General features: G+C 41.5%; 1 protein-coding gene across 9 annotated transcripts in view; it reads right to left on the bottom strand.

The window, feature by feature from the left end:
- Window positions 1–23,550, bottom strand: part of RBM33 (RNA binding motif protein 33) — a 98,755-nt gene that overhangs the window by 20,605 nt on the left and 54,600 nt on the right. For all 9 annotated transcript variants that reach the window (XM_084785458.1, XM_084785459.1, XM_084785464.1 and 6 more), the window contains 5 exons: window positions 9,554–9,686; window positions 8,851–9,194; window positions 7,550–7,864; window positions 5,885–6,172; window positions 1,796–2,449 (listed from right to left, as the gene is read on the bottom strand). In XM_084785458.1, the coding sequence (XP_084641584.1) occupies window positions 1,796–2,449; window positions 5,885–6,172; window positions 7,550–7,864; window positions 8,851–9,194; window positions 9,554–9,686 (1,734 nt within the window). The remainder of the gene's footprint in view (window positions 1–1,795; window positions 2,450–5,884; window positions 6,173–7,549; window positions 7,865–8,850; window positions 9,195–9,553; window positions 9,687–23,550) is intronic.

Genomic DNA, 23,550 nt, shown 5'->3' with positions numbered 1-23,550 from the left:
TACCCGAGGAAAAAAAGCAAACTCCATCAGAGACTCATCAGGTTAGTCAAAGTGGCCAACACAGCATTAGAGAGCTGTGGGAAATGCTGTTTAGCAGTATCAGTATAGAGTCAAAAACAAAAAAACAAAAAAACAAAAACAAAAACAACAACAACAACAAAACCAAGTTAGAACCTGTTCCAAAGACCTGACTGGTGGTTACAGAAGTGTAAAATTCCAAAGACTGTTTTTCCTATTTGTTGTGAAATTAGCTGCATGACTGGAGTAAGATCACATATAAATGTCATATTAAATAAGATTTAGCTTTGTTTTTACATCGGAACAGGTAGATAACTTTAAGTAAATACAGCTTTTCTTTGAAAGGAAGTATGTTTTCTAGTCTAAATGCTGTTCTCTGTGGGTAGATACCTAACTTCCATGGCAACTTTCAGGAGCAGAGAGCCTACACAGCTCTTCCCATCAGTGGGGAAGTTCTATTCCCACCAGTGGACATCTTCTCTTGAGCTTTTAACACAGACTAATACCTCGTTTAAAATAAGGCCCAAAGCTAAGAAGCCACTGTACAAATACATGAGCACTTACTATGCCACTGAACACAGCAGCTTCATATGTTAAATGTGACATGAGGAAAACATTCAGATGACCACTGAGTAGTCTACATAAGTAATTTTACTCGCCATTATTCTATAGAAGTGGGAGAGATTCTCTTTTCTGTCTCCACGCACTCAGCTAAGTGACAAGCAAACCACATGGCACTTCACATCCCTAGGGGCATTGCTTTCCTCCGTGGAAGCAATCGTTTTATAGGCCTTTTCCTTTTTTGACATAAAAATTTTGTACCTTTAGTCAATCACTACAATTGGTACTTGGGTTCCCACTTCCCCAATTTACAATGTCAAATGCATACAATAGAAATCACCGTTCTGTTACAGAGTATAGCAAATACATGGACAATAGCAACTGCTTTAGAATTCACTATAATTAAGGCAACAGATATTAATTATGCATTGTAACAAAGATCATACAACTGGAAGAAGTCAAGTATCTAGCACCTTCTTCATGGAGACTGTATTCTAGAGTGTTGAACTTATCCGACCATAGTACAAATGGCACTTCCTGTGTTTCACTGAAAACCACCCTGAAGGAGGGGGTCTGAAATCACGTGAGATGACATGTTTTCAAAACAGAATTTCTCTTTAAAACACAACCGAGGAAAGGGTCTTGAGAACAAGTGTAATAGTCCATTCTGCTTAAAAGTGGGTGCATTTCCGTCTCAACACATATGCTCACTGACCCCTACAGCTACAAACAACTATATTTTTGGTTGGTTGGTTTTTGTTTTTTGAGACAGAGTTCTCTGTGAAGCTCTGGCTGTCCTAGAACTCACTCTGTAGACCAGGATAGCCCCAAACTCAAGAGATCCACTCCCCTCTGCCTCCTCCCAGGTGCTGGGATTGAAGGTGTGAGCCACTTCTATGACAAACTTGATAGTTCAAGTTTGTTGGATTATGAGAAATCTGTTTATTACACTGTTGAGTTGCTTACAAAAAAAAAAAGCTAAAACAGAAAAGTGTAGCTGCAGGATGTCACAATGGTCTTTCACTAGACTCCTAACAGCTGATACAAATCTGGGTTCAGATAGAAGCAGAAGTTGAATGGCAGTCTTCATACCAATCTTGAGGTTTGGTTAATCTCCATGATTCTACCAGAGGCCAGGTTCAACTCTTTTTGTGCAGACTAAAACCCTCTAAGGCAAACAAATTTACAGAGAAATGCATAAAATTTGTCAACTTACCCCTCCAGACAACTTAATCACCCTGACCTTGGAGCTGACATGTGGCCCATCTCCACCACCTCCACTGTTGACCCTATGCATGACAGTCCTCTTCACCCCTGGTTTGGTGTCCTGAGGCCGGCCCTGGAGAGATGTCACTCTGGCTGCCTGTGGGGAGTGGGGGGTCTCCTCCACTTCCATAGGTTTGACCTGGAGGACTTTGTGTGGCAGCTGTCGCAGATGCTTCAGTGGTCTCACGGGCTGTGCTTGATGCTGCATGTTAGCCCCAGGTGGGACAAAGTTCACTGTTTTGGCCTGAACATTAGAAATGGTGACATCCTGGTTTTTAACAAGAAGTCTCGTTTTCACATTCTGCCTGCACTGTGCTCCTGGAAAGGGCAACAATGGGTTACCATTGGTGGGCGATGGTGTAGCTGCCAGCTCCTCTTGCTCCATGGGGGTCTGTGAGCCATAGATCTGCTGCTGCTGCTGCTGCTGCTGCTGCTGTTGCTGCTGCTGCTGCTGTTGTGCAAGTCTTTCCAGTAACTCCTTCTTTCTGGCACCAGCCTGCTGCTGCCTTCGTAACTCCTTCTGCTTCAGGATTTCTTCTCTCAGGCGCTTCTGCTCCTCTATCTTTAAGCGATATAACCTTGTCTCTTCATCTTCATCAGGGAACTAAAATTGGAAAACATGGTTCACTTTGCTTTACATTGTCAGGGTGGCCATTCCAAACAAATGAGTTTCCCCCAAGCCTTTCAATTCACTACTTCAAAGAAAGCATTCAAAACTCTGCTTAATAAGAAGTGTAACTTTTTCCTTGGAGGGAGGGGGAAATTACATAGCTAAACCTAATTTGGAGAATCTTATCAGAATATTAAAAGTGAAATAATGTAAATTTCTACTCATTTACAAGTTTGAAACCAATTAAACTATTCATTTAAGATATCAAAATATGTTTCGAATAGGAATGGCAACAGTCATGAGTTCCTGCTGTCACATGGGCTTTATCTGGTTCTTCTCTGACAAACCAACAAAAGGTGGGGTGTAAATGACCTGAAAGGCCCTGATTAGAACTATTGATTTTTCGTACAGAATTTTCAGCCTGATCTCAAACTCATTTGTCACAGAATAATTGGTTATAATGAACAGCACAAGTCAATCTTTCTGACCTTGAACTCACACTCCCTCCTCAGAATCAAAATGCTGCCAATCGCAGTATTGGAATATTAATGGTAAGTGAATGCCCTGAATATCCCAGACTCAAAATACACTCAAAGTCTTTACAGAGAGTTCCTTTCAAAAGCCTAGTAAATTTTTTCACTAAAGAATCCAATGAAGAAAGCTTATAATTTAAAAATAATGTTCTAGAAAATCACCTATCTATAGTCTTTACAGAAGTATAAGATTCAATCAATATAGAGTCACCTAATTACAAATCTCACCTATCTTGCATAAATCTCAAAAATTAGAAATAAGGGGCTGGAGACATAGCCCAGCAATGAGAACACTGGCTGTTCTTTCAGAAGACCCAGCTTCAATTCTCAGCACCCACATAGCAGCTCATATCTGCCTATAACTCCAGTTCAAGAGCTTCTGACACCCTCATACAGATATACTTGCAGGCAAAAACACCAATGCACAATAAAATAAAATGTTTAAAAACAATAATTAGAAACATTAAGACAAGCACAGAGCTGAAGAGTTGAGTGGGCACCCTGTGGACTTCTTGGGTACATTTCAAACAAAACTAAAGGTGGTTAGTGAGGGACTGTTACTCCAGCAGGCACAATGAGTAAGAAAGCCACAGTCCAACAGGAAACAACGCAGCTGTCAACAGCAGGACCCATATGAACAGTTTCCTAGCACAGGAATTTGATGCCTAGGCAGTCAAGAAAGGGTTAAAGTGGGTTCAGCGATATAGATTAGAAACAAACAAACAAACAAACTTAGATTTATCCTTTACCAATACCAACTAAATAAATCTAAGTTACTAAGTCACCTTTGGCAAAGCAAAATAAATACATTTTTTTCTTTTTTTTTTTTTAAAGAAGAAAATATAGTCTGGTTCCATTTATATATACCAAAACCAAACCAAAAACCCCGAGACAAAAAACAAAACAAAAAACCAACTAAACTAATACAAATAAGGCATTCAACCTATACTACTGCAACCTACCAACTTTGTATTTTACTTTCATAAGTATTGTTTTTAAAATTACATGTATTACCTGTGGGCCTGGCTAGCAATCAATTAAGACACAGATACTTGTTATATTTTAAGATAGCCTTAGTTAACATGGGGCAGAGCAGATCTCAATCCTCTAAATTACCTCCCATAGTGGGGCAGGCATGGGATCCCTGCCTCAATCCCACACCATCTGCTTCTAATAACTTCTATCAAGCTACCTCCCATCTATAATCCCATATACTTGTTAATGTTTTTTATCTGGTCTGGATTCTCCATCCACGCCGCCGGCCATGTGCTTTTCCTCCAGCTAACTCATGTCGGCCTTCCTCTCTTCCCTTTAAGTCCTTCTCCTTCCTCCTCCTGGCAGTCTTTTTCCCAGAATTCCTCCCTCTCTCCTAGCCCCACCTATCTCCTTCCCTGTCCAGGTGGGATGGCTTTTTATTAATCAAAAGGTGGGTCAGACAGCAAGCAGTAATTAGCATCAATATACCTCAGATTATCCCAACCCATAAGTTATCTGCCTGTAGTAAATTTACAGAAGAATTCCTGGCAAGTCTAAAATACAATGAGTAAACATGGCTGGTTGTTCCTGTCCTTACATTATTATGTAAGAAATGTGTATGTGAACCAGACTGAACATATAAGTTCTAGGCTAGCTATATAAACCAAAGGCTTTATCAAATGTTTACCAAAGAATCATTTTCGTGTGTGTGTGTGTTGAGACTGAACATAGGGCCTTGTGAATTTGAGCAAATGTTCTACCACTGAACTATATACAATCCTAATCTCTTCATTCTTTTTTTTTTTTTTTAATTTTTGAGAAAGTTCTACATTATCCAGACGAGCCCTGAACTATTCATTTTCCTGCTTCATTTAGCCTTTAGAGTAGCTAAGGTTACAAAGGTGCAATCCAAGACTGAGCTCACAAAGATCTCTTTATAAACCATTCCATTCTAGTCCATAAATCCACATTTTCTTTTACACACTGATTATGAAACTCACAATCACTTTTTAAATACAGTTTATTAAATGACATCCAAAAACATTCTGACTTCATAATTTTGATGTGATACAGTTAAAACTATCATAATCACTTATCAGAAGAAAACATGAATGACGAAAACCTAATTAAAAGATTAAAAGTGTTAACTGGATTTTAGAAAGGATGAATTCCCTAAATTTTTACTTAAGGAAATGCTTCATGCTATTATTACACTGAATAATATAACAGCCAGCTAACAGTCACATTGCTTCATTACACTCAACATGGATTTTAGTTTTTAAATAATTCCATGTACTTGTCTGTGCCAAGCTCCCAGGTGTACCCTATCTTATTTCATCCTCATTTAACAGGTAAGAAAGTTGAGGTTAGTGAGAGGCAAGGACCTTAAAATTAAAGATCACGTAAAACACTGACCCACATATTACCCTACACCTATGTTAAATTACCAACTATAAGTAAGGCCACAGACCCACCTGGTTTTTTGAGTATAATTTTACTGGTCTGCGCACATCTGTCATAAACCACCTTATGCCACAATGGCAGAAGTGAGTAATTATAATGAGCTAGAACATTTATAGAATTTGGGACCTTTAAAGAAAACATCTATTAAGCCTGGGTATATATTGATTCGATATAACAGTAGCTATACAAATATTCTGAAGATTTAGTATCATAAACCAGTGACAATGTCAGAGTACCCATGCACACTCTAAGGAATGAAAATACAAGCTGCTCAAGTGCTCAGCCACTGACCTATGTTCCCAAGACTAAGATAGATCTTTCATGAACATGTCTATTGTGCTAAAAGAAGAATGCACCTGGGGGACTAAATGAGCAGAGTTTCGGGATGAGTAAACTAAGCAGAACATATTGAGGCTCCCTATTCCAGAACAAACATGTCCCCAGACGGAAGTCCTACCTCTGGTTCTGCTTTTGCTTCTTCCTTAGGCTGAGCCCCAGGACTATGTGGCTTGGCTTTAGCATCAGTCTTTCCCTGTGAGTTCCTGGAAGCCACCACAGCCCTACAGGGTGGAGATGTGTTGACAATGGGCTTCACCTGAGCTGCGGGTGTAGAGGAGCATCGATTACCACTCATTTCTAATACATGTGAAGGTGCTATGGGGAGTTCACGCAGATTACTGTTTCTGGGAGCAGTGGGTTGCATCTGCTGCATGGGCCGTTTGCTTATATTCTGAGATGCTGCATTCTGTCACAAAAAGAAAGACAAGTTTATTAGTAAGTAAACCCACAAGGGACCTCTGTCATCAGTAACTTTCTTCTTTTCTAGGAGGTAGATCCCTTACTCTTTGGCAAATACTTTTTATGTGTGTTGCTGTGTACCCTGATACTTAGGATTCAGTTCCATAAAGACACAGCTTCCATTTATAAAAGTCAAACCCAATGGGTTTTTTCCCCAGTATATGGACTAACATTTTTAACAGAATTTTGGGCAACAACAAAACAAACAAAGAAACAAACAAAACCTCCCTCTGGCTGTCTCAAGGACCCAACCGTATCAATGGTACATTGTTTCTACTTCTCCTAAGTTTAAAATGGAAAAGGAGACCCTAAAACTGTGTTTCCTGTAAACAGCTTTCTGGAGGAGAAAGGTGTAACAAAGTTCTATCACAAAAGAGTCTTGGTTACTTTCCCCAGGCATGCTTGGAAAAGAACCCACATGTCAAGAGTCAGCAGTGACTGAGCTTCTGCTCTTACCTTAACAAGGAAACTCAGTCACAAATGCCTCAATCTAAGATATCCCCTTAATGCTTTCATTGGACTCATATTAAGATATTAAGAGGCGGCTGGGTGTTGTGGTGCATGCCTGTAATCCCAGCACTCAGGGAGGTAGAGGCAGTCTGATTGCTGTGAGTTTGAGGCCAGCCTGGTCCAGGACAGCCAAGGCTACACAGAAAAACCTTGTCTTGAGGGGGCGGGGAAAAAAAAAGACATAAAGAGGCAAGGTTAGGAAAACAGGTTCAAAACAGCTCAGTGACCTGCTCCAACTATGAGGATAAAGGTACAGGACTAAGAGGAAGACTTATAGACAGGAATTCTGTTAGCAACATTATGTTTTGTCCTGAAAGAAAGTAACATCAGTTACTCATGGAGGACAAGGCAATAGCAGCTACATTTCACTATCACAGCAACTTACTACTTCCCAGTTCCTTTCAATGCACCCCAAGACCCACATTTGCTAACCATAGGTAAAATGTCGCACCACAAACAAATGCAAGTTAACTTCCTACAACTGAATGTAAGCTCTTATTCAGTACCCGCACAGGCAGATAATCTCTATCAAGAGCTAAGCCCCTTGTTCTGGAGAAATGACTCAATAGTACTGTCTAACCACTACAGAAAACTCAAATACACCAAAGTAAATACTAACATAGCCTTTAAGGCTCAAAAAAGGGTAAGTTAATATCTATAGCTTAATTTTTTTTTCTGCAAAGTGCTCTAAAAACAATTATAGTTTTACTTTGGAAAGTATACTGCATATTTATTAATTTAAAAAGCTTTAAAATCATCTAAGCAGAAATTATGTTCCATAAGTCCTGCAAGTTAAGCCACATCTGGTACTCACATGCCGCAGCCCCTGGCGTGGGGTGCACTGCATCCGACTGTTGTTGGGCTGAGGCTGGGCAGTCTGAACATGCGGCCTGAACTGCGGCTGAGACATGGGCATCAGAGGAGGAGGAGGAGCAGAAAGGTGGTGGTGATGCTGGTGCTGCTGTGGCTGATGCTGAGGGGGAGGCTGATGCTGTGGGGGAGGCTGGTGGGGAGGCTGAAGGGGAGGCTGAAGGGGTGGCTGGTGCTGGTGATGCTGCGGCTGCTGCTGGGGCTGCTGAGGCTGGGGCTGTGGTTGATGAGGTGGCGGCAGTGGAGGATGCAAGGGTCCCTTCCATCCCAAAGAAAGAGAAACAAGAGCTTACAAACAGACGTGTAAGAGAGATTCCAACCCAATGGTTTCCTTAAAACCCTCAGCAAGAGAAGAAACCCAGGTAGAGAACTAACAGCATCATATATGCAGCAAACCTTTCTATGCCTAAAACATACGCAAAATCATAAAAGCCAGCCTCCCACAGCATGATCAGGTGGTGCAACGACAGTCCACTAGACGAGAAAGACCCAAGGAAAAAAGTATGGGCACAAGGACACATGGCCAGAGGAAGACTTTGGGTTCCCTAGGACTGGAGTTACAGATGGCTGTGCGCCATCACATAGGTACTGGGGACTGAACCCCATCCTCTGGAAAGGCAGCAAATGCTCTTAATGACTGAGCCATCTCTCCAGCCCCTAATACACATTCTTATATCTCCTATGTATCCATATAGATGAGAGAAGTGTACTATTGCCAGCTCTCTTTCTACCCCCACCACCTCACCCCGACTTGGGTACACACCTCACACAAGTGCTGTAATTAAGGAATACCACAATACCTTCATAGTAAGGTAAATACTTGTACTGGCCAGTAAACACCTACCAGCAGAGGGCGCACAAGCCTGTCATATCCAGATAGAGAAACTGAACATGGCCTTTTTCCCTCCCTAGCAGGAACATGATGCTGGGGAAGTACGATATAAGATAAGCAAACACTCCATAGGTAACACTTTAATATTAGTAGTCTTACATCCCCAAAAGTGACAAAGTTCGGCTTCCAGAAAATGAGAAGCACTTTTTCCACATTCCCTAGTATTAAGGAAGTAAACAATACTGTCAAGAAAGCTGGCGGTAACAAGCAGTATACTTAGGACTACTACTCATATCCTCTATATAATCATAAGTTAGCAGAAACAATTAAAACCTGAAACTTCCCTTTCATAAAACACAAAGGCTCCACACCATACAGACATGGTCTCCTTCAAGGCTGGTTCATGAGCATACCTGAAGGTTAGGCTGTGCGTGTGTAGGCAGGAACGGCTGTCCTGGGCTGGGGAGGAAAGGCTGTCTAGGAGGAATGAAAGGCCTGGCAGTTGCTGAGCCTGGCTGGCTGAAGTGTAGGATCCCCACTGGGCCTGGGGGCTGCAGAGCTGGTCTTACAGGCCTCTCTCTAGGGAACACTGGCTGCTGTCCTTGCTGATTAAATGCTGGTCCAGGCTGTGTAAATGGTAAAGGATTCTGAGTGGGGACAGGATGGCTGCTGTTCAGGAGCGTGGGAGGAGGCGGCGGTGGAGGAGGACTTCGCTGTTCCAGAAAAAGATGACTGGGGAACCTTGGTTCGCCTGAAACTGAACAGTAACACAGCATTACCTTCAAGTTAGGAAGACCACACTTCTTAGGTAAGCATTCTCAGGAAGCACCTCCCCATACCCAGATGTTAGCAGTGTATTTTATAAAGAATCCAAGATTTTCGCTATCTCAGCATAGCTTTGTGGGTTGTTTGCTATAAATCTCTCTTTCTTTGTACAGGAATGTCATATTTCAGATCAAATTACTGCTTAATTTTAGCCACTGAAATGACTGGTATAATCATTAAAACACATCTTCTAGTGGGAAGTAAAGTGTGTTTTAGCAGCAACTGCACAGGTCCACTATTCAACGCAGTTTCTGTCACCTCATCTTATGCTCATGACATCCTTTCACGTACCTCCCAAAAAGAAAGGGTCCCGTTCCTGAGGTGGGGGTGGGGCTCTCCACTGGTCCTGGAGAGGAAGTCGAGGTGGCTGGTTAAAACTGCTGGGAACAGGTCCAGGTGTGTGCTGTGGAAATTCTGGAGGGCCCTAAAGAACAATGGAAAACAGCATGCCGCTTTCAGAATATACACATAATCCCAAGCTATGGCCAACCTACTTCTTTCTGTTGCCTCCCAACATATGCACATGTATGAAGATAAACACCTATGTAAAAATGTAAATGGCATTACATAAAAAGTGACTGTGACACAATAAAACAGTCAAAAGTCAAGGTATCAAAAATTAATTCAGGATTTTAACATTAGCAGAGAGCCATAGCACTGTTCCAAGACTTACTCAAATCTACACAACTGTTGGTCTTCATTTCCATATATCCAAAAGACTAGAAATGGCTCTTTTGGACAATCATGGCATTTGTTTTGCCAAAGATGCTATTCTTTGTTATCTACCTAACACAACCTTAAGCTGCAGTTATGAAGCAAATTTACTTCAAAAGTAGAAAAAAAAAATCAATTTGTACCTTGAAAAAGATTAGCAACCTCTGAGATAACAGAAAAATATGAATGTTTAAGATTCAGAAAAACATGAATGTTTAAGAATCAAATTACTAAAAGTGAAATAAAATACAGTTGTTTCTCCTGGGTGAAAACAACTTATATCTGGGATGAGTTATAGCTCGGTGGTGAAGTGTTCCTCTGCCAATGTGAGGCACTAGATTCAATATCCAGCAGCAAAGAAAACCAAACTAACCAACAAACTCGAGCACTTCCCAGTAATGTACGTTACTAGTAGAACTGAGAGAGGTTAAAGGCAAACAGCTTCATTCCCTTGTCCTTTAGAGCACTCACTGAGACAGTTAACCTACTATGCTAGTATCTAAGGAACTGCTACTCAAAGAAGCAGAGGCCACCAACTGCTCCAAAAGAAAATAATAAATATCAAAGTCTTTTCACTTAGTATCACCTCATCCATGGGAAATGACCCAGTATTTCTCAACTCTTAAAAATGGAGCAGTTGGGAGCTGGAGAGATGGCTCAGTGGTTAAGAGCACTGTCTGCTCTTCCAGGGGTCCTGAGTTTAATTCCCAGCAACCACATGGTGGCTCACAACCATCTGTATTGAGATCTGGTGCCCTTTTCTGGTATGCAGATGTACATTCAGATAGAGCATGCATACATACAATAAATAAAATCTTTAAAAAAAAAATAAATGGAGTGGTTAAGAATGCTTGCTGGTTTTGCAGAAGACCTGAGTTTGGTTTCCAGCACCACTGCAGGCAGTTCATAACCACTTGTAACTCCAGCTACAGGAGATCCAACATCCTCTTCTGACCTCTGCCAGCACCATATTCCCATGTACATTCCAACACGGGGATATATAATTAAAAATAAAGTTTAGAAAAATAGGTTCTTCTTCCTTAGAAACTCAAAACTCTAATGTCTTGTTTATTGTTTTATTACTAATTTTAGCTATTCTCTTAAATGTGACCACATTTTATGGCATCAGAAATATTTTTTCTGTTGCCTTTAAAAGTCTGTTCTAGGGACAGCAAGATGTCAGTGGGTGAAAAGTTCTTCACGTCAAACCTGGCGACCTGAATTTGATTCCCAGAACCTACATGGTGGAAGAAAAACAAAAACAAAAAAAGACAACTGACTCCTGCAAACTGTCTTCTGGCCTACACTCATACACCCCAAAACAACAAACACCTGGAAAAGTCTATTTTAGAGCTGGGGAGATTTCTCAATGGTACTCGTAGCATAAGCATCAAGACCTGAATTCTAATCCTCTGCACCCATATAAACACAGCACCAGGGAGAAGCAGCAGGATTCCTAGGGCTCACTGGTCAACCAGACTAGGTAAAATAGCTTCAGATTTAGTGACAAACTCACAAAAGAAGATGGAAATGTAACCGAGGAAGACATCTAGCACTAGTCTCTGCCCTCTCTACAGGTGGACCCCCACACAAGACACACACCCATACAAATGCACAGAGAGAGCCCACCTGTGAGAGCACACACCTGGGAGCACACAATAATACCGCAAAAGAAACACTCCCATTTACCACAAACCTTTAAGCCTAATTGTTGCTAAAAATGGCAACAAAATGAGGTCCAAAATGCAACCATTACATCTTTCTAAAAACAAAGCACTAGGATTTATTGAAAGATACAGAACAGAAATCCCCAAGATTATATTCTTTTAGCTGTTACTTTTATCTCTTTCGAGTCAGATTGAGGCAACCCTCACCACAACCAAAGTTTAAAGAGTATTACTTCTTGCTATCAAAAAAGGTGTCAAGCAATATTCCCTTCCACTCAAAACACAGCTAACAGTGAGGAACCTGAGAATATGTAACACATACAGCTTCAGTTTCACACAGCAGCATACTCTGGCAATATGACAAGTGAGTGTCCTTAGTCTGAAAAATCAGTAACTTCCTAAAGTCATTCAAATTCAAAAGTTTCATATTGCAGATTTCAAATTTTGGCTTAAGAGCACTCATTAGATTAAAAAACTAGACAACTCTGAAACCTGAAATACTCTGATCCTAACCATTTCAGATAAAGATGATTCAATATTCAAAGATGTTTTTAAGTGATCTTCAAAACTTCCTGGATGATATAAACTAGCAATTATGTTTATGTAACATCTGATGCAGTAGGGTAGAAAAAAAGGAGGAATGGAAGGGAGGGAGAAGATATGATTGACTGAGTGAGCAAATGAGTGAATGAATAAAAGAATGAATGAATGAATGGGAACTGATGGCTTTTAATCCAAGTGTCTTAGTTAGGGTTTCTGTTGCTGTTATTTAAAAAAAAAAAAAAAAACATCATGACCAAAAAAACCTTGGGGGCAGAAATGGGTTTATTTCACCTCAGCCTGCTTGCTTTCTTATACCACCCAGGACCATCAGCCCAGAGTAGCACCATCCCACAGTGGGCTGGATCCTCTCATATCAATCATCAATCAAGAAAATGCCCTGGAGGCTTAACCACGGCATCATGTTCTTATCTTAGTTAGAGCTCACTCTTCCAAAATGACTCTAGTTTGTGCCAAATTGACATAAAACTAACCAGCCCTCCAAGCAAATCAACAATCCTGACTCTTTCCAACTAGACAAGAGTCCTCAAAAGCTGTGCAGAATTGCCACTTCAGGGGAAGTCTGAAATGGAACAGACTGAGACCATCAGAAACATGAGCCCATCTTGTATAATTGTTTATGTGGATAAGGTGTAGCCCCACTCTAAGAGTTAGGCACTTGACATACTTACAAGTGGTTACTTGAATCCAAAAAGTGTTGACTGTCTTTGGTTATATGGTTAATCTTGATGTCAAGGGAGCTGGGAGGATGGACCTGAATGAAATGATTCTTACAGAATTTTAATAAGTACTATGTCAGAATCCAGGCTTCATAATCATTTACAGAGGACCAAAGGTGTTCTGGTTCAAAGACTGCACCATCCTAACTGCCCATACAAGGCCCATTACCTCATAAAACACAGCCAGGGAACAAAATCTTATACTTCTATTTTGGTAATTTTAAACTATATGATAGTCACTCAACCACATCAAAAGCTTTCACTTAAAAAACTCAGTGGGAGCTCCCACAGGTCATCTTTGTCAGAACAAATTGAAAAGTCAGGAATGAGTTTAAGCCCAGCCAGCAGACCCTACAAAGACTGCAGAATTGAAGATTTCAAACTGCGATCAACTTTCCCTTAGATATAGAACATCAGTACCTGTACCCTGTGTGGCACTATGAACTCTGGAAACTATACCACGCTGAATATAAACTTCTACAATACACTTTTTTTTTTATTCGTGGTTTTGTTTTAGACAAAAATACAACCCCTACCCCAGGAACAGCACCTTCTGCCACCCTCCTCATTGCAGACAGGCCCTGACTGACTGCTCCTTGAGGTCTGCTTCACAGACCTGCCCTGGTGCAGACCACAGAGGACCCACATTCCCACTTCCCAGCCTGGTGAGGGACTATGCAATGAAAACAGCACATAACAGCAGATTAGAATCACCAAGTGTGTATTTAATTCAACATCATTGGACAGTCTTTTTTCCAAACCCTAGTCAGCTTCTTCTCCCACTGCCCTGGCCACTTTCCACCTGATCATCTTCTGGTTCTGATCTGCAACACAGTGGTTCCTAATGCCTCCTATGCCTGAGCAGGCTCACTGTATCCAAGATTTGTCTACAGTCATTAGTAATGTGTGGGCTAATTTTTAGCAGCAGCCTATTTAAGATAATCTAAATTTTCATTCTGACTCTGCATTTAGTCAGATTTTTCATAAAAACAACAGTATACCAAGGTACAGCAAGCACTAAAGGCATGCTACTGATGTGGTATTTATCAGTGAGCAGGCTTCAGGCTCCTAAATTTTCAGCTATGTTAATGAGCTGACAAGAAGTAGATGTAGGAGGAACTGAAGAAGGGAGAACTTAGCACTTAACAATAACAGCTACACAGCATTTGTACTGATAGCTGGAAATCAGCAATGCTCAGCGAGAAAACTTTTATCAGCTTGCAATTTTCACAAGTTTCAACAAAGCCCAATCTATTTACAATTCATCATCACATGCTGCTCTCCACCCCACTGAGCCCCACCTACTTCCTTTCCAAAACCAGAGTAACTTATTGCAGGGTGTACCTATCTCCTTCCAGAACCAGAGTGGCTTCCTGCAGGGTACACCTGGCTTTCTAGACACACCTCCTATGTTATCATGAGATGCAAGACACAGTAAGACCCTCTGCAGCTGGCCTTTCTGTTCAGATCTCAGGATGACCACCACACTCCAGTTTCCTTTCACTCTGACTTCCTCAAAGACTTCATAACTGAGTGTAACTAAGTCCAGCATTCCTGTCTGGTTTTGTTACTGGGCTCACAGAACTAGAAAGTGTTTTGATTCCTTGTGAAATCTGCAATCACATGCGAACTGACCTGGGATCAACAGGATGCGTCCATATGGCAGCACAGGGCTTTTCATAACCCTTTCCCTTCCCCACTCTCCATCAGATAGTCCTCCAAGGAGAGGTTTTCTCATAGATTAGGCCAATGTAACTGGGAGAGCAGACTGGCTTCCACACTACCAGAAGTGAAGTTCTGCTGAGTTCTGCTGTCATGGAGAGACCAGGGCATCACTCTCTTCTTAACCCATCATCCAGGGAGAGCAATGCATAGTTTCCAATAAGAACTCCAAGCACCTTTAATCCTGCACTTGGGAGGCTGAAGCAGACAAATTTCTATGAGTTAGAGACCAGCCTCTGATTTACAGAGCGAGTTCCAGGACAAAGGGGGCTACACAGAGAAAGCCTGTCTTGAAAACGAAACAAAAGAACTTCAAGCTATGGCAGACTAGGTACACTGCTTCATGTGCGTGCAGCTGTGTGTGGTGGCTGGAGTCCAGTCCCAGCTGTCACTCTTCTTCAGGTGCTATACACTGTTCTCTCAGACAGGTCTCTCACCAAGCAAGCCAGACTGGCTGCTCAGCAAGTTCCAAGGATCGTCCTGTCTCTATCTCACCACAGTTGGGATTCCAAGCGTACACCACCACATCCAGCTTTGTTATATGTGCTTGGTGCTGAACTCACGTCTTCATTCTTGCTTGGCAATTACTTTGCCAAGTGAGCTATCCTCCCGGCTCCAGGCCCATTACTTCTTGAGTCTCTATGCATTATCAGAGTCCACAGAAGAATATTTTACATCTTCATAACTTCTAAAGACACCCTTTTATAGTAAACTGAAAATATAATGGGATCTCAAATCTTTGCCCCCTGGAATGTTAATACTGTTAAGTTTTCTTTTCTAGGTACCCATATACTGCTTAAGTGCATATTCACAAGCATTACAGTAAGTAAGGTGTGTAGCAAAGCCTCCAGCTTCTCCCACGGTAATTCTCTGGCTCATTGGAACGTAACAGGAGCTTTTTAGGGCTCATGGTAAATGCTTAAGCAGAACATTATTCTGGCTTCAAGATGAACCTTTAAGAGCTCAGCTGAGACTGAATGCTCACTCTAACACTGACTGCAGCACTGTCCTTCTGCCCAGCTACGTCCCAGCTGCAGCCCAGGGGCAGGTGACTTGATGTCTGGACCCTCGTTTACTCATTTGTAAAATGGGAATAACAATAGAACCTAAAAGTCACAGAACAGGAAAGTACTCTACTCTGCGCAGTACCTAACCTTATCAAACATGTCATTATTACTCTTGCATGACATTGTTCCAAGGGGTCATCTAGACTGTGAAATAAAACAGGACTGCTGATAATTTCCATGTTTCCTTGTCCTGTAAGAAACAAATGAGTTGAAACCGAATCCCTTGGCCTCTCCAGTCCATTCTCATTTCTCTCTACCTTTAATCACCAGGCCTGTGAGGCAGAATGCCATGTCTACTGTAGACACTAATATGTCTTCCTCACTTGGCACAAGGCCTGGCACACAGGCTCCCATGAAGTGCTAGAGTTAGTGGATCAATAACCTCCCACTTCTAACAGGAAGCTAATACCAAGCCTCACGTTCTAAACTTGGAAGTATTGCAGCACACGAAAACACTGGCCTCCACAAAGTACAAAGGTGTTTATAGCATGACACAAGGCAGGAGAAGGGAGGGCGGGAGTTTAGGGAGGATGGACTAGGGTCTTGGCCTAAAGATTGCTGAGCTGACTACTATCTGAAACCAAGATCTGAGATGACCACGGGTTTCAAGACAAAAAACAAGTAGGAATAGCACACGTTCAGATTCTCCTATGTGTAACATTACTAGAGAAGAAAGGAAAGATGAACATGGAATCTGTCTCCCCAATTCTTAGAAGCAACAGCTATTCTTTGAAGGGTCAGTTACCTGGACAGTCAGCTGTCAGCCTGCCGCTCTGCTGCCCATTGAACTAAGGCTTAAACACCTACGAGATACACAGAGTCCAGCTCTAATTACTCACCCCATACATAGTAACAAGTACTTTTCAGGGTTAAATCCAAATAGAAATGCAGATCAATGCACTGGAAATAACGCCCTTTCGACAGAAATTTCTCAAAAAATAAGAGTGAGCAGGAGGGAGTCTGCCCCGTGGCAAAATTACCCATCCATTTTATATTATCTATGTAAGTAATTCCCTGAATTTGTCCAAGGGCTAGCCAAAGGCTCCTGTCTGTGGATGGCAGCTAAGTAGGGGGAAAAGGTATCCTGTTGTAACTGAAAGAACCTGGGTTCCACTAAAATACCAATACATACCGGTACCGTTTGTTTAAACCAACCTGAGCCCCGCTCCTCCAAAAACAGCTGCTAGAGTTCCCCAAGTGTATCCACCATCTTCTGAGAACCAGCAAGGCTCTGGCATGCAGGCCTTCCCTGAGGGCCACGTGGCCAGGAGAACATATACAATGAGTGGCATCTCTAACCAAGAAAGCTAAAGCCTCCCATAAATTACTCTTATTCTTTTCCCACAGGTCTGCAAATATAGAGGCCACATCGGGGTCAGAAGCAGGGAGTCAATCAATATACATGGAATCTGACAAACTATGTGGTAGGAACACTTGGCAGTTCCACCTGGAAGGTCAACCCACTCTACTGTGTACTCCTGAGATAGGCACTCTGAAGCCATCTAGGTAACCAAACGCCACCCAGACTCACACTCACTGTTTTTCTGAGGACTGCCAAACAGCAGGAGGGGGAACCCTTACCCACACATGCTGATTCTGACTCCTGCTAGGGCTTATGCTAAGGAGTCTGCTTTAAGTAGGGTTAAGGGGCTAGGGCTCAGGACTGTTAGCTGGAACCACATCTCAGCCCTCCTTTCCTTTCTTTCCTCTTTCCCTCTGCCCAGCCAGGTTGTGCTTCTGCTATCCTCAGATTCAGCCTCCATTACCATCACTCCAGCCCAGGATCCCAGAAGGCCACAGCTACAATGCCATCTAATTCCTTTAAGCCTAGGGTGCTTCAGTTGGCATGCACCAACTTCCCAGCCTTACTCTGGAATGAGTTGCAGCTGAGCAGAAAAGCAACAGACGTACGTCCCCATCAACCCAAACTTTCTCTCCCTTTCTCATTCCTCCCCACTTACAATCACTATATCCTTGCCCATACAAGTGAGATACAATATTGCACCCAGAATACACACAACCCCTCCCTCCCACACATACACAGACACAACAAGCCACTACTCCTTCATAGGATGAAGAAACTCGGGCTTAAGAATTCAACCATAGATGAATGGCAGCTCAAAAAGAGGCCCACACTTGAGATTCTTCCCATCTACCAGCCACAGAAGACAAGGCTCTGGGTTTTGGCTTTACCATGTCATTCCTGCAGTGATTCCTACCACCACATGGGTAAAAGGCTAATGAATGACTAATTCCCTCCACCAAATGCGTAATTTTTTTTACAACTGTGTTGTCACAGAAGTTTCAGTACTAAAGTGCTTCTACCATTGGAAAGAAAAGACTAGCCTATAATCCATTTATACTGCTGTTTTGCTTTCTTTATATCCCTTTAAAAATTCAAGTAAGAGATTATCATCCCCTCATAATTCTTGTACAGATTGTGCTTTCACTTTTTTGCATCTCTTGTTAATTATATGACATTATCGATATTAATCCTATTCAGAAAGAACTGATAACTTCAGTTATAAAAATGGAAACTTTGCATAAATTGCTTAGCAAAAACGTAATCATATAAAGACAAGAACAAAAAAGCTTCAACTGCTATTATGTCACTTATCAGCTTCTATAAAAGGGTCAGTTGGTATGTTTTAATAAGACTAATTAAATACTTTACCAATGCCATTGAAATCTCCTGAATCTTTTTAAAAAATTACAACCTTCCTGTATAACATGTTTTCATTTATTAATCTCACTTAAAATGCAAAGAACTGTCTAAGAAACCAATTGACACTTAAGAACACCTCGCAGTTAATTCTGATTAAATGGGTTAAAAGCAAAGAATAAAGACCACCAGTGACCCCTGACATAATTAAAATTACACCCTTCTATCACAATGTGTTAATCCTCTTATCTGAGCATTCTCCATAGATTTTTTTTTTCTTTCAAGTTCTGCCTTGTTTAAATACATTGATTTTCCTAGAAGGCATTTTTATATTTATAGATACAAATTGAATATTCCAAAGAACAAAGTATTAGTTTCATGTTCAGGAACACTGAATGAAGGAACATTTATGCAAGGCACTGTTGTTGATTCAAGCAATAAACTAGCATGGTGACTGCAAGCTAAAAACCTGTCATATAAAATACTGCTTTTGCAACCTTCCAAACACCTTGCATTCTGTCACAAAATGAAGCAGTGCACCACCTGTGCACATATCCTAGTACAGCCACGCCCCTGACAGGCCCCACTAGCAAATTCCCTCCAGGAACACCCCAGGACTGTTACAGCCTTGTAGAATTGGTTTGGCTCCCTGGGTTTCAAGCTCTCTTTCTTAAAAGCAAAGTTTATTATAGAGCATGTTGAAAGCTGGTATAATGGCTCAGTGGATAAAGGCATTTGTTGCTAAGCTTGATGACCCTGGACCCACAGGGTAAAAAGAACTGAGTCTCACATGTTGTCCCCTGACCTCACACATGTGCATGCATACACACAAATAATACAATAAATGCAGGTAATAATTTTTTAAAGTGCATGTTGATATTTAAGGACAGGTACAGCATAAAAATGAAGGGAAGAGGCACTGAACATTGGTTCAAATGTTACATCCTGCACAGCTATATAAGCTTAAGCAATTAATTCTTCTAAGACTCAGCTTACCAGCAGTTTGTAAAGTGGAGAAATTAATAACACCTCTGCACAAAATGCCCAGTGACTGGCAAGGCCAACATAGATCCTGTGTGATGGCACAGTCCTTTATTATCACCATAATAAATCACTCAGAGACTAGTTTAACAAGAATACTATTTAAGTGAGGAAACAAAACAGTCTAATCATTGGGAAGAAATGCATTTTGATGTGTCTACGTCATCTTTCAATGTTTATCTTTAAAATGTAGAATGGCTGGGAGTGGGGTGCTTGCGGCACAGGCCTGTCAACCTGAGTTCCAAGCCCCACCCCAGGCCCCATATAATAGAAAATCAAGTCATACTACCTTTCTTCTGACCTCTATGCACAGGTGCCCTACCCTCACACTAATAAGATTTCTTTTTAAACAATACATCTAAACAGATGTATTTGTACTACCAGGAACCCAAATATCATAGGCTAGAAGATGGGTCGGCTGGAACGTGTTTGCTGGGCAAGCGTGGAGACCACAGTCTGGTCCTGGGCACTCAGGTGTGGAAGCACACATGTGATCCTCGTGCCTGGGAAGGAAGGACAAAAATGGAGAGCAGGGCTCACTGGAGAGCCATGCTAGCACAAAGTCAGCGACCTGCCTCAGAATACATGAGGTGCACAGTCCCCAAGGAGTAATCGCTAAGCCGTAGGGATGTGCGCACACCCTCTCTCTTTCAAATGCAGTAAAACAAAGTCACTGGTGGTTCTCTGTAGAGCATAACACTAACTAACACACACACACACACACACACACACACACACACACACACACACACAAACACACACACACGAAGAGATTTTCTTAGGGTGGAGAGCAATCCCATGATTTTAACTTCCTATCACTGCCCAACATGAGTGGCTACATTACTAAACTGTTAACACTGGTGGCTGCATGTTTGCAAGTTTGGTGGCGGGCTATATTACTATACTGAAGATGGGAAAATTGAACTCAGTTAGGTCTAGGGACAGAAAAGGGGGCTCACTGGGTAAAGGCTCTTGCTACCAAGCCCAGATACCTGAGGATCTACATGGTAGAAGAGAAACAAAGCTGTCCTTTGAACTCCATAGGAATACCAAGGCATGTGTGGATGTATACACACACACACACACACACACACACACACACCAAGTGCAAAAGAGATACAAGTCTATTTACAGGGCATTGCACATCTCAGAAGAGTTTATGGTGTGCTGTTTTTAATTTAATACTTTTACCTAAAAAGCAGACAAGCAACTATTTTATAATGTAGTTTTTACAGAGCAATGCAATGATTCTAGCTACTGTATAAGAAATCAGTATGAAACTATTTCAATAGCTATTTCCTAGCCTTTGGGTTGTTAGTGTGGCCTTTAACCCAGCTGTACCTTCCAGCTCTGTGCATAAGGCATGCACACCATGATAAACCACCTCTTCCTTTAATGGCTTTCCCACTGTGTTTAGCTACTCCCGTTACTGCCGCAGATGGGCATTCATTGATATGATTAAATTTGATGGTATGATAATGTATGGTAATCATGATTAATCAGAAACCCAGAAGCAAGTGGAGGATGCTGGGTATTATGTCACCTGCATTTTAAACCGCATTCTCTGCTTGCAAGCCTGACAATATCTGACAGCTGGTAGGATCTCCTACCTCATTCTCCTGCTACCTCTCAAAGATCTGATAAGAGGAAATGTCCATCATCCCTTCCCTATCTTAAGTGCTAATAATTATAAGGCATTGCAGCCATGTTGTAAAAACTGTAAGCACTCAAAAGCATGACTTTCCCTCCTGGAGAGCATAGTCTTGATTCTCATCAGTGATGCTATAATCAGAAAGGAAATGGGATTTGCTGCAGCAGTCTCTCAGACATGATTTGCATGAAATAGCACTCAGGCCCTATCCAGCAAGCCCCAATCACCAACACCTGATACCATGCACCACAGTGTGGCCCAGAGCTCTGCTGCACCAGCCTCATTTGCCAGGTCAAGTCAACAATATAGACACTGCTACAGACTAATTCCAACTTAAAGCTACATATTTTCATCCTTAATTTAAACAAAGAACAACAAGACATCATTCCACACCAGTATGGAGAAAACAAAGTGGACACAAAGTCCCACCCCTAAACAAGACACTACTTGCAATTGACACCTGCTGGGAAAGGGAAAACCAATTTTCTCCAATGGAGTGTCACGTGGGTGTATCAACCATACTCCAGAGCGGGCCCCATGACTAGGAGACCCTATGGTCTGTTGTGTGCTTGTCGGTGTGTGGGTGGTAGGTGCGGGGTTAAATGTTTGTTTTACTGAGCTTTTGTTTGATGTTTGGTTTTGTTGTTTTGGGTGCATGAGGGGGGTATTTTGGGGGAGAGAGAACATGAAGTTGGTGGGTAGGGAGGTAAGGGGATGTGGGGGAGGGGAAAATATGATCAAAATATTTTGCATGCAAAATAATTTAGCTTAAAAAAAAGAAAAGTTTCCACAGCCTATCCGTATGTTGCTGGTCACCAGAAACATCAGTAGCCTAAATACAGCAGTGTGAAATCAAAAAAACTGTAACAGCTTTGATAACCTAAAGAAGCTTTAAATCAGTGGTTCTCAACCTTCCTAATACTGCAACCCTTTAACACAGTTCATGTTTTGGTGACCCCGCCAACCAGAAAATTATTATTTTTTGTTTGTTTGTTTTGTTTTGTTTTGAGACAGGGTTTCTCTGTGTAGCCTTGGCTGTCCTGGACTCACTTCATAGACCAGGCTGGCCTCGAACTCACAATGGTCCACCTGCCTCTTTTTCCCGAGTGCTGGGATTAAGGGCGTGCGCCACCACGCCTGGTGCTTGAAAGTTATTTTTAATGCTACTTCAAACTGTAATTTTGGGACACCCCAAAGGGGTTGAGACCCACAGATTGAGAACAACTGCTTCAAATGGAGACTTATATATATAATAGCAATGAGAATGAAAACGGAAACTATCAAAACTTCAAAGTAACATCTATTCTAACAATGGACACTTTAGCATTGCTATGAGCAAACAATGTCTTTTCTAGGACAAACAACTAAAAAATATACTTGAAGAATTCACAACCTTCCACGTTGAGGACATATAAAGTAGGGCTGTCTCAGTGCCGTGACACCAACAAGATTTTTAAAATGAAAACAAGAACACTTGAGCTGAAAGTAGAACTCAAACAGAAACAAAGACAGGACCTGGCTATAAGATAAACTCGTGCTTCCTCTTACGAAAACAAGACATAAATGTGTGGTGAATTGACAATGGCAAGCTCTGTCTCTGCAGTGAGTGCAGTAGGGAGTGGAAACAGGGAAGGGGCTAGAAAGGAGACCCTATGACCCCTGCCTTGGATGCTACCAGTTAGCTCCTGTGGGCATCTATCACTTAAGTGCGCTTTACATTCAGAACATTTTAACAGTGACTCAAGATAGAGGTGAAAAAAAGCCAGTCTCTAATCAGTATCAACTAAAATATCATTTGTATTTGTAAGTCTGGACTGAAAATATAAAAAGGCCATTTCATTACATTAAAAAAGGAAATCCACTGCACAAACCTAATTTTTAACATGAAGCTTAAATCACAAGTACTAAGGAATACTGTACACGGATGGAAAGGGTACTACATCACATCCATGTGTGAAGACTAGCATGACCCAGTGAACAGTGACCCAGGAACCTCCACAGCAGTTTCTTCCAAAACTGAGTACTTAAAACAGGATCTTCTTACAGCACTTCTCACCTTGATAGTTAACTCTTTGTTCTAAAATATAATGTTCAATTATCTAATAGTCACTGTCAGTCTTACACCAACACAGTTTACAATACATTTTAGTCTTGAGAGTGAATATCTGAAATAATGCTAAATCATCACATGCAAAAGCATCTGCTGTTAGGCTGGCTCTGTATTAACGTAATGGAGGCAAGACAGGCAAGGCGGGAGTAATCTGGGCTCCATCTGTACCACCGCTCAAAACACAACAACAAAAACCATATTAAACTAACAAATCTAAAGGAAAGTCACTAAGAAAATTTTCTACATATACTAGTACTTAATTGTTTCTGAAGTTTTCATAAAATTGGCAAACAAAATGGACCTTTAAGCTACTGCAGTTACCTCTAGTGGGAAAGAAAACACACTAGGGTCCTTTCCAGACCTAGAGCCAGGGC

The sequence above is a fragment of the Acomys minous genome, assembly GCF_964271855.1.
Source record: "Acomys minous genome assembly, chromosome: 6".
Classification (NCBI taxonomy): domain Eukaryota; kingdom Metazoa; phylum Chordata; class Mammalia; order Rodentia; family Muridae; genus Acomys; species Acomys minous.
Note: the sequence above shows the minus strand (reverse complement) of the source record. Positions and strands in the feature narration are given on the sequence as shown.